The sequence below is a fragment of the Ambystoma mexicanum genome, chromosome 9 (genome assembly GCF_040938575.1).
Source record: "Ambystoma mexicanum isolate Mex_15411 chromosome 9, UKY_AmexF1_1, whole genome shotgun sequence".
NCBI classification, from domain to species: Eukaryota; Metazoa; Chordata; class Amphibia; order Caudata; family Ambystomatidae; genus Ambystoma; species Ambystoma mexicanum.
Window position 1 is genome coordinate 468,797,343 of NC_090931.1, and position 15,243 is coordinate 468,812,585.

General features: G+C 41.2%; 1 protein-coding gene across 5 annotated transcripts in view; it reads right to left on the reverse strand.

Annotated features, from left to right (window-relative positions):
* IFT22 (intraflagellar transport 22) overlaps positions 1 to 15,243 on the reverse strand; it is a 372,117-nt gene that overhangs the window by 258,086 nt on the left and 98,788 nt on the right. For all 5 annotated transcript variants that reach the window (XM_069615016.1, XM_069615014.1, XM_069615017.1 and 2 more), the window contains 2 exons: positions 10,872 to 10,954; positions 1,604 to 1,693 (listed from right to left, as the gene is read on the reverse strand). In XM_069615016.1, the coding sequence (XP_069471117.1) occupies positions 1,604 to 1,693; positions 10,872 to 10,954 (173 nt within the window). The remainder of the gene's footprint in view (positions 1 to 1,603; positions 1,694 to 10,871; positions 10,955 to 15,243) is intronic.

Below are 15,243 nucleotides of genomic sequence, written 5' to 3' on the forward strand. Positions count from 1 at the left end.
GAGAAAGAAATATTGAGATTAAAGTGGACATCCAACCGGTCAAGCTAAAACCCATGCATATTTGAAAGTCTTCAATAGTTTAAAGTATGTCACAAGTGGTCTGAGCCCGGCTGAGGGAGATTAATTGAACAAAAGAAAGTGATCTAAGCCCGGCTGAGGGGGATCCTGGGTGAACCAAGAGTGACCCAAAAAATAATTCTAAAAGGAATTCTTTGAACCTTGTTTTGAAAGGAATCTGGAAAAGGAAAATAATGTTTGCGTGTTGTTCTTGGTACAGCAGGCCCTCTGCGTCAAGAGGCTTGTAAGAAGTAAAGAGACTTGGACACAGAAGGTACTGGACTGGGAAAATGGGACTGTATTCTTGTGCCGCAGAAGCTAGAGTGTATGCTTTGCTCGAGTGACCCGACTTGCCCCGTGCTGAAAACATGGGTAAGGGAGGCCAACAGCCTCGACATCATGACATATTATTTTGTGAACACTTCTTCTTTTTCATGAACATTCCCCCATATTATTTGTAAATTAGTGGTAAGGATTGGCAAAAGTTTTTTTCAGTAAAGGCTCTTTTATTTTTACAAGACCCCACTAGGACTGCATTATTATTATTTGATGGTCGTAGCTTGCTCCCATCTATAGATTTAGGTTTGAATAGGTGTTTATCACACCCTTGTGCAAGTTCAATAAACACCCTTGAACTGTGGTCGCTTGTGTCTGTCTTACTGTTAATACCATGCCTTCCTTACAATCCACATTGGCATGATCAAAAGAATGTACAGAAAGATATATCCTACTGATCACTTTCTGAGCGATGGGCGAAAAAGCATATAGAAATTAACCAGATTCAAAAGATCTTCACCAAGAATAACCGGATGTAGTTGCCTGGAAGCAAAGAAGATACATGTATTATTGTCCATGATGGGCAGATCGATGTCTGGTTAACTCCACCTTCAAAACAGATAAAGGCTTCTCTCAGGCCTATCACCTTGTGCTAAAGAACCAACACTAGTCAGGCAAGGCTCCTAATGACCAGTAACACTGAACTAAAAATGAGAGTCAAACAATCAAAATTAGGGTCATTTGAGAGAAAGGCTGACAGTTATTTATTAACTGAGAGAGGATTAAGTTAAACAAAGAAACGTGGGATTCATTTTCAGCTGTTTATTTAAATAAGTGTAGTGAATGTAAGCTAACACTGTAAAATTATTGCATCCAACATAACATAGCTTTGTGCAGGCAATGGGTGATGTGTGAAAACAAAGAATCAGGAAGATAAAGGAAAGAAACAAAATAAAGTTAGCATAAAGGTAGATAAATTAATGCCAACACACACTATGAAAAACAGTGAAATAAATATAATTACGGTCAATGCCCCTTAAACATCTCCCGCAAATCCCAAATTGAACGACTGCATTCAAATGTTCTGTACGTTAAGCTTTTAATAGTCACCTGCCAGTTAAAAGGGCTTCCATAAAGTGAACATACAAAACCGATTCCTGTACATTTGCTTGCAAGTAACAATATATTGATTCCTATCTGAAAGCAGTCAATACAAATTGTATAAAAAGGTTTACATGCTACATCAAGAAGGTGCAAAACTACAGCTTACTTGAGATCCCCGCCACAGTCCCAGAGTTCAACTTCACAGCCTGAACTCTTGTTGCTCATGTTTCCACTTGAACTTTCAAATTCTAGGATCCTGTCAACAAACAAATATGACTATTATGTGAATTTTTAGTTCTAAACAATTCAGGAAATGCCTCATGCAATAGGGAATGATTATAGACACAACCTGAAGGAAATCCAGGCAAAGAACAATACATTAAATAAAATGCTATGCATGCTTTAGCACGACTACACTCAAAAAAAGGAGAGAGATCGGAAACAGTGCTCACACATATAACAATTGCCTGTGCTTCTGTATGAATGTGTACTGTTCTTAAAGTGAGAGAAGAGATTTAGTTTGAATGATTATAAAACCTAACAGTTAGTTAGGTTCACAGAATATAACTTGCTTTCAACTGCCACTACCTAGGCATTTGTCCAATGGGAAACCTTTTCCTTTTATTCAAATAAAAGATTATTGGGATGGATCATTAACAGGAAGGGCGTGCTAGTTTCTTGTAGCCCATTCACAATTAGCCTGGTATATATAACTTTCTATTTATATGCAGAAGATTTGGAAAAATGGGGGGAATTGCATGATGCTGGCTTGTACACAGCCATTACAGAGAAATATATCTAAGATGCACAGAAGATAGCGTAGGTAGCAAAGGATGGGGTGATGAGTTCACCTTTTTTGTATGCCAATGACCAATAAGGCAGCTTCATTTAAAGGGCCTTCTTTGAGAGGATTTATTTGGGAAATCTATGGTCAGGGGCATTCTTTACCACAACTTGACATGGAAAACTCTTGAAATACTGATCAGATATGATCTGGGACAGAAATTCCTGATTTTGCGCATCAATGAACTTGATATCAAGTTTAGTATTCATGATGTGCCAGATTTGGGAGAGGGTGCTATTGAGTGTGAAATATAGTCAATTCGACCATATTCAAATGTTTGTCATGGAATGAGAGTCTAACAATTGTTTGAGGCTACACAAAACCCTTCTGCCCTTTAAGATCAGAAATGTCTGTCTCTGGCCATGATCTCCCAAGTTCCAATATGTCAACAATACACAACAGTGATCGGCCTCAATATTTTGGATAGTCCATGCATGCACATGTGCTACTCTACATTTTCAATCAAAGCATTTTGTTAATTCATACTCATTTTTAAAAGCCTCATACTTCAGGGTACTACCTATAGCATGGAATTTACAAACACTAGTACATGTAGGGAAAGCCTAAATGGCCAGAATCATGAACAATTCACATACATCTTAAACCTCAAACAAGTGAAAGCAATGGCATACAATCAAATTTGACACAGGAAATAAAGAAAACAATCAAGTGACTTCATATGCATATGTGCAATTAAATAGTTAAAGGGTGACTCTACTATCGTTGTCTTCCTTGTACCATCCAACCAAACGTAGTGTACACTAAATCTCGGCCCAAGAAAGGACCTATTTTAAAATTCTTCTCTTGACATTGTGAAAACATGATGTCGACATGCAGTGTTTCGGCCTCAAAAGCTACTAATGTGCTCTGTCTTTTACTATGTTGGCCTTCATCAGGACTGGAAACATTTGTGGTATCCAGTTAATGGATTATGTATGCAAAGCGGTCTACGTAAAACAACATTTGTGACGTCATATAAAGGTTTAACCAAAAATATATTTTTTACCTAAATAAATAGGTTCCAATTATTTCTACAAACCTAATGTGTAAAAAAGCCAATTACCTTATGGCGTGTTCAAGCTTGGGAACTTTCCATGAGTGTTCTCTGAGGTAACCCTCAGCTAATACTACCCCATTACACAATTACCTGTTATTTTGTGTGGGAACCTTATGAGTCTTCCCTTCATCTTTATTTGTATTAATTAATTCCTTACCTAGTGACTTAACAGGGGGATTATTTCCCATTGGCTATGCTAATACTTCCATGTATGTGGCAAAAAGTTGTGGAGATCCAATCTATAAATAACCACACCGCTCAATAAGTAGCCTCCAATTAAATAAACCATGCCTCTTTGAGACCCTTCGCACATGGTGGTTAGTATCATTCGTTTCATGCACTGCACTTTTAAGTATCAGGTCAAATTAACCAAACGCTCTTTAGAGCATAAAAACTATTGTGGTCACTATTGTATAACCATACTTCACATGTCACTCATTTGTGTATCTTGACGCGTGTAATGTTTGCAAATCCAACAATCATCAGTATATGTAAGCTCTCATAAGTCATCATGCACCCGTGAGAGAATGTCACTGACATCTCGTACCCACTTTTGTATGGCCTGTGCAGGTACGGAGGTGCAGAGTAGTAAACCGTACCATGATCAATGCCAACATTTTTGGGACCCTTCTGCCTGCTGCGTTCGTGCCTGAACACCAGCTGATCTGCTAATTGATATATATCCTGCTGCCAAGACATATACAACGGATTAGCTTATGGGTCGATACATCTGGACTTCTTTGGTGGCCATTTAGCAATATGCATAACCTTACGTGATACTTATATATTCAAGTAGAAGGATGATGTATCCCAAGGCTTGTCGGCCTAACAGTATGGTTCGTGCTCTGAAATAGCAACAAGATAAATGTCCCCTATTCCGTTGTGTGTTCGAATTACAGCTTTGTAACTCACAACAGTGACACATATAGTTCAATGGTAGTAATATGGAGCACAAACAGGTACTGCATGGACCATTACAGTATTAGATTGTTCTATTCAACACTGATATTGAGCCAGTGATGGACCGTATCCAGAGGATCGATTCATTTTTGTTCAATTAGGCAGAGCGGTTTGTCCATATGGCCCCCTCTCGTATGGGGATTTGTTTGTTTAATTACAAACCACTTGATGTCCCATTCAGTTTGCCCATATGCCCGAAAATTATCAATGAGGGGCTTGTGAGCAACTTTGTTCTGAATGCAACATCGATACTCAGATGCATTGTTTTATGGGTCCCGGGGTCTTACCAATGCAAGATAAATGACAAAGGCATTCTATGATGTAAATCACATTCCTGCTGTTGCAGTTTGTATGTGTTGTCAGAGTCCATTTAATGTCCTTATGTTCAAATGTATGTATAAGTTCTGTGAATTGACAGGCCAACCAATGCCTACATTTATAGTGGCCCTTGATCGGCAGCAAACCCATTGCAGCACATAGGGAGTGGTCCTCATCTTGACACCTAAAAGTCTACATCCATTGCTGTCCAATGTTGCAGCTTCTCTTAAAAGCAAATAAGGGTTTCTTTTTTAGAGTCCCTGGATACTTGTTCAAGTGCCAATGTTAGTGTATATGATATGATTCAATCTATTGCTGATCGGGCAGAACGTGGTAACACACACCAATCTGTCCTTGGTGGAATATTTCCTTGGTATTAGACAAAAGATTTCTATCGGTGTGAGCCGCTCTCTTTCATGTGTTCCTTAGGACCTTGTCAGGGTAACCCCATTCTTTAAGTCTCTTTTTGAGGTCCTGTGCCCCTTTAGTGGGACAGATTAGTATTTGTCACCACGTTCAGCGCCATCACAAATAGATTGAGACATATCATACACAATAATTGGCAATTGATTAAGTATCCAGGGACTATAACAAAATAAATCTTATCAAAAATGGGTCTAAGAAGATATCTCAGGGAGTTAAGCAGGGCTGCGTCCTTGAGCCACCCCTTTTTAATCTGCATTTCAAATGACTGGAGGACAGCCTAGTATTTCATACAATGGATGTTCTGCGAAGTGATAGCAGACATATCCCTTTTTTTATCATATGCTGATGATGTTTGAATTTGATGCAATCCAGCAGCTTAACAAGCTCTTTTAAATGCCTATAACAATTTTGTGACTACAAGGCAGATGAGTGTTACTATTGCAAAATCAAAGGTTCCGATATGCTACCATTCAAAAAGAAAACCGTGCTCCTCCTGTAGTTCAGATCGTAGATTGATAATTGTTCAACAATTTTGATCATTTTGATCATTTAGGAGTTAAGTTTTGTTCCAGGGACTGTGGGTCACAGCATATAGAGAATGTTGCAAGTAAAATTAAACAGGGTGGAGGTGGTGTTCTACATTTCTCAAAAAGCCATGCAGGTGGTGCTTCCAACCTTGATGGTTTATATTTAAGAAAAATGTTGAGCTATGGCCAGATATGCAAGTGGTGTCTGGGCTACATCCTGCCTTAATATTCTTGACATAGTGGAGTGTCCATTTTTAAGATCTTTGTTGATTGTTAAACAATCTTTGGCAAATTAGCCTTTATATCTAGAGACCTAGGTAACCCCTTTATCTGATGTGTTATCACTGATGCCAGAAATGTTATTGCACTCAATCAGGATCAATAAGAATACCTATTTTGAATAAGGACATTTTATATGATGTTCTAAAGTTAGAAAACTGTCAATCAATTGTGTGGCTTAATGGGGTTAAAGGTTTGTTCTCTCGTGTAAGTATTTTGGAATATTATTTTAAACCCCATATTACAACCCTTGATGTCAATAGTTCATTGAAAACTTTTTGCCAAAATGAAAATATCTGTAAGGACCTTTCTCCCATATTCATATCTAAAGAATGATGATACAAATTGTCTTCGATAGTTTCAAATCTTATGGCAAGATGGTTTATTATATTATTCTGTCTGAAATAATTACCTTTGGTAGAAAATACAGCGAAATGGTCTCCTGCTTGTCTGAAAATGGTCCTTGTAACAGTATTGATGAAGAAATTGTGATGCATGTCAATTTTCTAAAGTTCCAAGATCGAAACATTTAAAAACTGTTTCAGACTGCATAAGAATACATCATGTTGTTTTGCATTGTTTTTTCTGCTCAATGCTAAAGATCCATGGGTCTGTTATACCTTGGAATGTTATCTTGTAATTGCAATGAGACAGAGGAAAAACATTTCTATCAAGTAATGCCCTTTATTGGTTATGCACCTTTTTAGTAATTGTATTCACCAATGCATTTTATTATCAATGTTATTGACTTCATGTTATACATTTTTTATGTATGCTTTGGCTGCTTAATAAAATATGTTTGAAAAAAGCATGTTCTGACTGAGAACAGTTCAATCAGCCACTCTCCCCTACCCCCCCCCACCAAAACTAGACTAGCAAAAAGAAAACAAAACACGTTTCTGTTGGGCTAATGTTTTGATGCGCTGTAAACTTTTGCATTTGCAACAACTAAATAAGGACAAATACTGGGTGTTGTAGAGTGGGCTCAGCAGGAAAGGATGAATGCACTTGGTTGAACTTTGTGAGGTGTTCTCCTCTAAGGATGAGGTGGCAGGGGCTGTGTGAAAGCTAGCAAGACATCCAGACTGAATTACAAACTATTGGGGGTCCACGTCCAATAGGCTAATTATGCTACATTTCATAAGTATCAGTAGATTGTATTATGATCCATATGTTGATGCAGGTAGAGACATTTTCCAAAAACACCTTTCTGCTGGTCGTTTGACTTGCATAACAAGATGTATCTTTTTAAATTGTATGTACAAGGGCTGTTCCTTTGAGACAGCGGCAGTTAGCAGCGGCATATACATGCACGTGTACATTGGTTACAAAAACTAAATTATTACCTAAAATGCACACAAGTAAAATAAGTAAAGAATTTGACCTTTATGCCTACTCTGCAAAATGGAACAACAGTGAAAGTGCCACGTCTATAATATTGTGTCTCTTCTGGGACATAGGTTTTCTTGGGGGTTGATTATTGAGATTCACAACTGCTTTTTCACAACCTTTTAAAGAACTGTCATAAGGCAGGACATTATTAAAATAAATGTACAGTGTGGACCGAAATAAAGTTACCTCAATATGTGCATCAACTGCAATGATGTTTTTTGGACAATCGTAGAGGTTCTACTGAGGTAGAAAAAAGATTTTTGTATTCATTAATTCTGGGGGGGGGGGGGTGTGTGTGTGTGTATATTGTGCGCGTGTTGCGTATTGCGCGTGTTGCATATTGCGCCTGTTGCATATTGCGCCTGTTGCATATTGCGCGTGTTGTGCATGTGTTGTAAGGGTGCAGAAGAAGGTGACTGACACAAAAAGGTGCATAGTGGTTGGTAAATACTTTTATTATTCTTGAAAAAGAAAGGCCCATCTATCCCTATTCCTATGGGGGGTCCCTGCCTCAACTCAAGGCTAAAAAGGATCTGTCAGAATGTCAATTTAACTTAAATGTCCACTGTCCCGTGTCAAAATCCCTACTTCTGTCCCTCACACTTATAACTAAATTAGATAAGACTAAAGCTGTTCGTGTACCGGGAGAATGCCTCCCTTCTCCTGGGTTCGTGATCACACCTCACTTCAGGAATCTCAATAGTTCTCACCAGGGGGAATGACTCCCTTCTCTTGATTGAAAGTGTCCTCCAACAAACAAAGTCAAACAAACCTTCTCCTCTTAGGTCCTTGATGTATCAGGGAGAATGCCTCCGTTCCCCCGATTGAAAGGTTATTTAATACACGTTGTAATCAAATGCCAGGGGAAAGAACTCCCTTACCCTAGCTGGAAGCTTGTTCTTGCTTTCGACCACTTGATGTCAGGAGACTGACTCCCTCCTCCTGGTGCTTCTCATTACAACGTGCCAATCACACTAGACCAAGGGAGAAGGAAAACCTTTCCCTGGACACTCACTCTAGTGTCTCCTCTTTTCAATACCATATAAAGATGCAACTGTGGTGAGGTCCTTCTTCTTTGACTCTGTATACTTGGCACACTAACCTGCCAAGTACTGCCACGAGGAAGATGACTTGTATTACTCTTTTGGTTATGTTTACTGCCGCTGGTTTCTCTAATTCTTTGTACGGGTTCTTGACACTTCCCTGGTAGTCAGTGGAATTCTAGCATCCACTGACACAAAGTAAAAAAAGTTTTCAGGTAGGTCTGGCACACACAAGAGCCAACCTGTGTGTCCCAACCATTAGGCAATGGGAGAGCCTTTAATGCCTAGCTCCCTTCTAACCCCAAGCCCCCTCTGAGTTTCCCTTACCTCCCTTTCCCTTCACAGGGATAGGGATATCGGTACGTTGTCAAACTTATAGGGACAAGGGTTTGCCTCTCTCTGCTTCGGGCTTCTCTCCGCGTCTACGACACTGTGCAGCTTCCCTCTGCACGGCTCGGCTTCTTGGTGGTTCTCTCTGCGACAGCAATGCATTCTCCCTCTCTGCAGCTTAGGTTTGTTGGGTTTCTCTCCACGTCTGCCCTGTCAGCGTGATACTTCCTTGTGCGATACAGCTTCCTTCTGGCCTTCAGGACCACCCCTGAGGCGCCTGAAAAGAAAGGTTGCAGTGGCTTCTGCAGTATCCTGCGTGCTCCCCCTTCTCTGGTACCCCAAGCGGCTTTGAGACTCCTGCGCCAGGGAGCTTTCACAGCTGCTGCCTGTTGACGCTCTTTGGTTTTTATACAATGTAGCTGGTTCCCAATCGCCTCGTTGTACAAGTCCTTCATCTCTGTTGCAGTTTTGTTCTTGACACTGGTACAGGGCCACCTCAAACCAGTACTTGTGTGGCAAGTGATCTTCATGTTTCCTACACTCTTCATCATAATACTTTCAGGTTCCCTATGTTTGTTTGTTTGTTTGTTTATTTATTTATATAGCGCTCTTGACCCGGGGGTATATATGCGCTTTGAACATCAGGTTACAGGTAAAAGACAATAGTACAGTATTGATAGGGCATAGATAATAGTATTCAAACAATATACATAAAATTGGACATTCGGAGTGCATACATGTGTGGTAGGACAGTTATTTGTTGGTTAACCAGGAAATGACCTTGGTTCTGAAGGGTTGGAAGGTAGGTGTGGATTTAATATCCAGTGGGATGGAGTTCCAGAGTTGTGATGCCAGGGTTGGGAAGCTGGATCCTCCAGCTCTTTTGAGGGAGTATTTGGGAACTGTTAGTTGTAATGAGTTGGACGATCTGGTGGTTCTGGTGTTCTGTCTAAGTGTAAATTTGTTCGAGAGGTAGGGTGGGGCAAGATGATTGAGGGCTTTGTAAGTAAGGCATATGGTTTTCAAATCAATTTTCTGTTGGATGGACAACCATTTGCAGGCAGTTCTGGTGGCGGAGATGTGTTCCCTTCTAGGAATATTGAGGGCGGCACGGAGTGCGTTATTTTGTAAAACTTGCAATTTATTGATTACTGTTTTGTTGGCACCTACATAGAGGCTATTACAGTAATCCAGTTTAGATTGAATGAGTGCTCTGGCTAGGATGAGACAGTTGCTAGGGGAGATCAGTGGTCTGCAGGCCCTGATAAGTTTACCGGTGTAGGCAGTGGCTGAGGCGGTCATGTTGCTTTGTTTAGCTAGGTTGATGTTCGTGTCTAGGTAGAAACCGAGGGTTTTTACGCTCTTGGCAATGGGTATGGTGTTACCGTCAAGTTCTCTACCTGATAACAGAACATTGTCTTACTCTCTACAAAGAGGCTATTTGGGGAAAGAGAGGTTAGATTGTGTGGTAGTGTGCTGATGTTGCATGGGCTGTACCCTAGATGGTCGCACTCACCCCTGGAGGGAGAGTCCCTCCCCATGAGATCCTCCCGCATTATACCACCCCCAGGGGGACTATCGGGTAGCAGCCTCACCTCCTAGGCCTCATAGGAAGGACTCCCCCTCAGGTAGAAGTGACGAGATCTAGTGCTTCGTCACAATGTGTGCGCTGAATAAAAAAGTCCAAGTATAGTTATATCTGATTTATCTCTGACAGGACACAATCATTTTGGCTGATGATACGATACTTAAATGCACAGTAATCTGCTCAGGGGTTTAAGGCAGGGCATTTCCAATTTCTGTTGGGCCTTGACCACGCTTTTGGATTCCAAAATGGTACCTTTAGAGGACAAAGTTGTACTTTAGAATGGCAATCACACCAAATGTAACACAATTGGAATTAAGGTAGGGCTTTCCTAAAAAGGACAGGTGTTGTGGCCTGCATAGAAGATTTAGGTAGATCACAAACCTTCTGTATGAAATGAAAAATAAACAAAGAGGAAGAAAAATATTGCTTTTGTTATTAATAATAAAATGATTTCTGGATTTGGCATACGACCACTGCAGGATAAATAGACTTCACCCTCACCCATCTGGGATGTCTTGGGTTCTCAGCCCTCCTTTTATAGGGTGTGTCAAATAGGATTCATCCTTGGCTGAACCAGTATTGTTATGCCTTATGCTTTACCTTATCGAAAGAGAGGAATACAAGAGATAATCAAAATGTATTGTTAGCCATTATTGATGGCTCTTCTTACCGGACTCCTTGAGTTGGGTTGTATTCACCTCCAATGGTTTCTGTAGCATCTGACAAAAAGTTTGCCAGAACAGTTTTTCCACACTACAAAAGAAGGAAAAAGGGCACAGCACATATGTATTAGATGAAATAATAGGCAGCTTACATTTTTTATGCATGTATTTCAAATGTAATGTCCCTCTGCGAAGCGAAACACTGAATGCCACAGAACTCTGACCCAGGTTCAACATGTTGGGATAAAAAAAACAAAGGAATAGTCCCCATGAAAAAGATGGATTTTATGGCAAGTGTATTATTTGCACTCTATAAAAAAAAAGTTTTCGTTTCGCACATACTGTCAGTTAACTGGCAAGCCATAAGTGAAGCTTACATCATGAAGTAAATCATGCAACCACCAAGTAGATTACCAAAGTAATACTTCATTGAACAAGACTTGTCTGCTAATGGCCGCCCCTGTACCAATGTAACCACCGGTAAATGTTTAAGTTTTCCCCCTTTACTATAGTACTCCTCAAATAATTTTCATAAATGAAAATATTGAAAAGGCATTCAAGCCAACCCCCCACATTCGATTTACATTTTGGCTTCCAAAGTTTGAGAATGTCCTTGTTAGCACAGATGAGGGCTTTGTATAGTCATTGCTTCTGAGAGCGGATAAGGCTTCTGAAAGATGTCAATTCAATTCAAGACAGCTGCCCCCAGAGATCTAGGGAGACTATACTCTTTAATCAGTGCAATGCAACTGAAGGCCTCTTGCCAGAAGCCTCTTACTGAACTCTAACATATGGCCCAGAGTTCACTTGACTCTGTCAAAGGCCCAACATGTCTGTCTCTTTCATGCCGAATGTATGAATTCTCGATGGAGACCAAGATAGCCTAAAACGTAACCTATGAATCGGAGCTCAGAGGTTCAAAACCACTTTGCTCCTCTTAACTGCAGTACCTAATTCATCCCATGTTCTACCAGATATGGAAATCTCTAGGTTGTGCTCACATTTCTCCTTATGGTTTACTAAAGTACCCTAAATCACATAATGCCAATCACTGGTAAAGGATGGATATTGTGAGGTTGTTACACTAATAGCTTTAGAAAAGAGAACGTGGAGTACATACAGAGTCAATCTGTTAGTGGGTAAAGTCAGAATAGCATCCTGCAAGTGAAACCTCGCCTGACCTCAGTTAGCCAGTCAGTATGTATTTCTACTTAAAAACATTGCTTCGAAGAATCCCAGCATCAACCCAACTCTTATTTAAATTATTGAAGATTATTGTTCTAGATTGCAGAGTTGCCCCAGAGTGAGGCAGTTCTGAGACATAGCGGTGAGTAGCCTGAAGATGTGGGGCTTTGAAGCTCCAATTAGATGATTCCAGTTGGCAGACATAGTGAACAACTCGAGTTTCCTTGCTATTGTGTTAGCAGTGAACTAGTGCTAAAGGATTTCAGACGCCTCCTACTGCTAACTCACTAGTGGTTCCGTGGTAAGGTGATTGATAAATCTTAACCGAACAGCAAATACTCTCCTGGCTCACTTTCTTGAACAAACTTTCCAACCCAGTTTTGCTTCCTTTCCACCCCCTCAGGAAGGTACCTAGGATCTTATATATTTACTTAATATTTAAAGCAAAAGGAACAGCAGTAGCTCTCTGATTAGATACAATAGCATGGGTAAAATCAACTCCAGAGTCTCAATTTTGCTCCTGCAAGATCAATTAGATGTACCCCACTTGTAAATATCGGTTTACTTCCACTGGTACCCGCTGAAACTTGTTGTCTAAAATAAGACTGTCCCCTTTTCCAATCTGTACATCTAGGTTTTTAACAACCGTGCCAGCCATTCAGAGGTTTGGAATTCAGGAATGTCCCCTAAAACAATGATTTGATAAGGGCCATAACCTTAGATGTTGACAAATTAATCTTGTGTGCAGACAAAACATGTCCCCTCCCTGATGTAGGAGGGGAATTCAAAGTTATACACAGTCCCAGAGGTTTTAAGTGTCCCCCACCTTCGTTCTCCTCTCCTTGGTCCAACTCTAGTCATTTAATTCTCAGAGTACAGGGCATATGGACGTTTGGCCCCATTTGCCCTGCATGCTTGGCTCGAACAAAGGTAGAAACTGGAGCTAAGTGGTAGCTGACAAAACTCCTAAGCTCCCACCAAGCAGTTGGTAATCTGTGAGTACCCAAATACTCGACTTTTGCATCACCTCCCTGCCCCGAAGCCCCCACTTTATTTTCCAAAGACCCATCCTAATTTTCCTCCTTGATGGATAGCAATGGTTACATAAGGGCACCTCTCCTACATTTCCTGTCCTGCACGTAAGCCTTCGGAAGTGTCTCTGGGCGATCGCCAGTCCTGAGCTGTACAGCTAGATACAGCACACGGACAACACGGAGGCAAGCAGCAGCCCTCTAACAGGTATACCTGACCTGTGTGTCTAGTTGCTGCTTTTTCCATCTGTTTTCGGTGCTTTGAGCAACCTTTGATCACCGATCGCCTCCCGCCTCCTTTTAAGGACGCCTGCCCAGAGGAGACACCAGCAATTCTCTACTTGTTCAGCATCTCTCTGAACCTCGGCAACCCAGCTTGCATTTCTAATCACGGTCCTTAAGAAGATAGCTCGAATTTCCTACGCTATTGAAACCGGTCGACCCCTTTCGGTCATGAGGGCTCTCATGACCCACCTTTGATCTCTTCTACACCAAAAAAGAGACTCTGTTTTCTGAAAATCATTTGCTGTAGCACACATTACCACCGAGTGAGCTAAAGATTTTTATAAGAGCCATTTTTTAGCCCCTCAGCCCTCTGGCTGTGTTTTACTGCTTCACCCACCAGTGGTCTCTCCAACTGTACTGTTTCACACCCCAACCACGGTGACCTACGGGCACTATTAAAGTTGTACACTTTGGATGGAACATGAACAGTTGACCTGTTTCGCAGGTTGTACCTACGCTTAAGATCGAGCAACCTCAAGATCTAATCCACAGCTTTGTTGAACACTGCTCAACCTTCTGGAGAACACCTTTTTTTTTTTTAGACCTTTTCACTTTTTGACGACCTTTGTTTGCCTACAGACACTGGCACTAGTATAGAAGGTTGAGGGACAGCACTCTCCTCTATATCTGTTAGATAGCGATACACCACGCGCTACCCAGGGATAGGCACCCCCGCCAGGGTTAGGGTGTTCTTCCTTAGGGTAAGGTACGCCAAGCCGGGTGGCCCTCTCTCTTTCTGTGTTTGAATGTGAGCACTCTAATTGATCCATTTGTTTGCATACTTAAGATGCACCTTGAATACCTGCCTTCCTAAAAAAACGTTGTTGTTGTGCTACCATACGTTTCCTTGTTAACTGTTAAAAGGATGATCACGGTTGTACTGTGTCCTTTAGCTTTTTAAGCTTTCCCTGTTGTTTTTAAGACTTGGGACCAGACATCCCAGCCCACATCCTAGAGGCACACACAAGGCCTGTAGAAGCCTGCGAAAGCATCTGTGTTTTGCGGGAAAGTACATGCCCAAATAAGGAAGGCCCCGGGTCGGCTCGACCTGGGTGAGGTGAAGGGGGCAAGGCGGTCAGCGGACAGGACAAAGAGCCTCGTGATCTGGCCATTTTGGAAGCCAGGCCACCATTTTGGGCTAAGCGCGAGAAACGCGCTTAAACGCCAAAAGGAGCTCAAAAACACAAGAAACGATCGCTGCCACCAATCCCGTCCGTGATTCACTTGCACCGTTCATTTAGAATCCAAAGAGAGTATCTAGGGCCTGTAGAAGACTAGAGACCCAAGAGAGCAGTAACGTAGCTTACAGTGCCCTCTTGTGCCATGTTGCGCGAAAGCTGCAACATGATAAAAGAACTACGGAAAACAACGTTTCCCGGTACTGACTGTCTTAAGGGCATGTCAGTATCCCCGTAAGAATGGAGCAAAAGCCCAGAGGAGTGCGGCAGAAGGCTGCACTTCTCTGGCAAAGTCTAGATCAAAGTGAAAACAACAGCAAAAAGTTTAGGGGTTGCCACATGGAAGGAAAATTACCCACAATTAAGAAATCTTTCCTAACACACATGCATAAGATTTTGTCACAGACCCCAAATAAGATATGATATGATAGTTTATTTATATCGCGCCCATACACAAGTGTTTCAGGGCATGAAAAAAAGAATCACAGCCATCTTGCTAAAAGTGTTGAGAACGGTTTTTGGTGTCAGAGGAGGGGATAAATAACGTTAGTAAATCAAATACAGGAATATTCTGAGATAGCCCTGGACGTTCTCCCTCATTTCGAGGGCGAGGCATGACTTTTCAATTTGACAACCATCGTTGTGCAAGGATTCTGAACATGGTTGTCATCTCTTTGGTATAAAGTGTGGCTTTGAAAAGG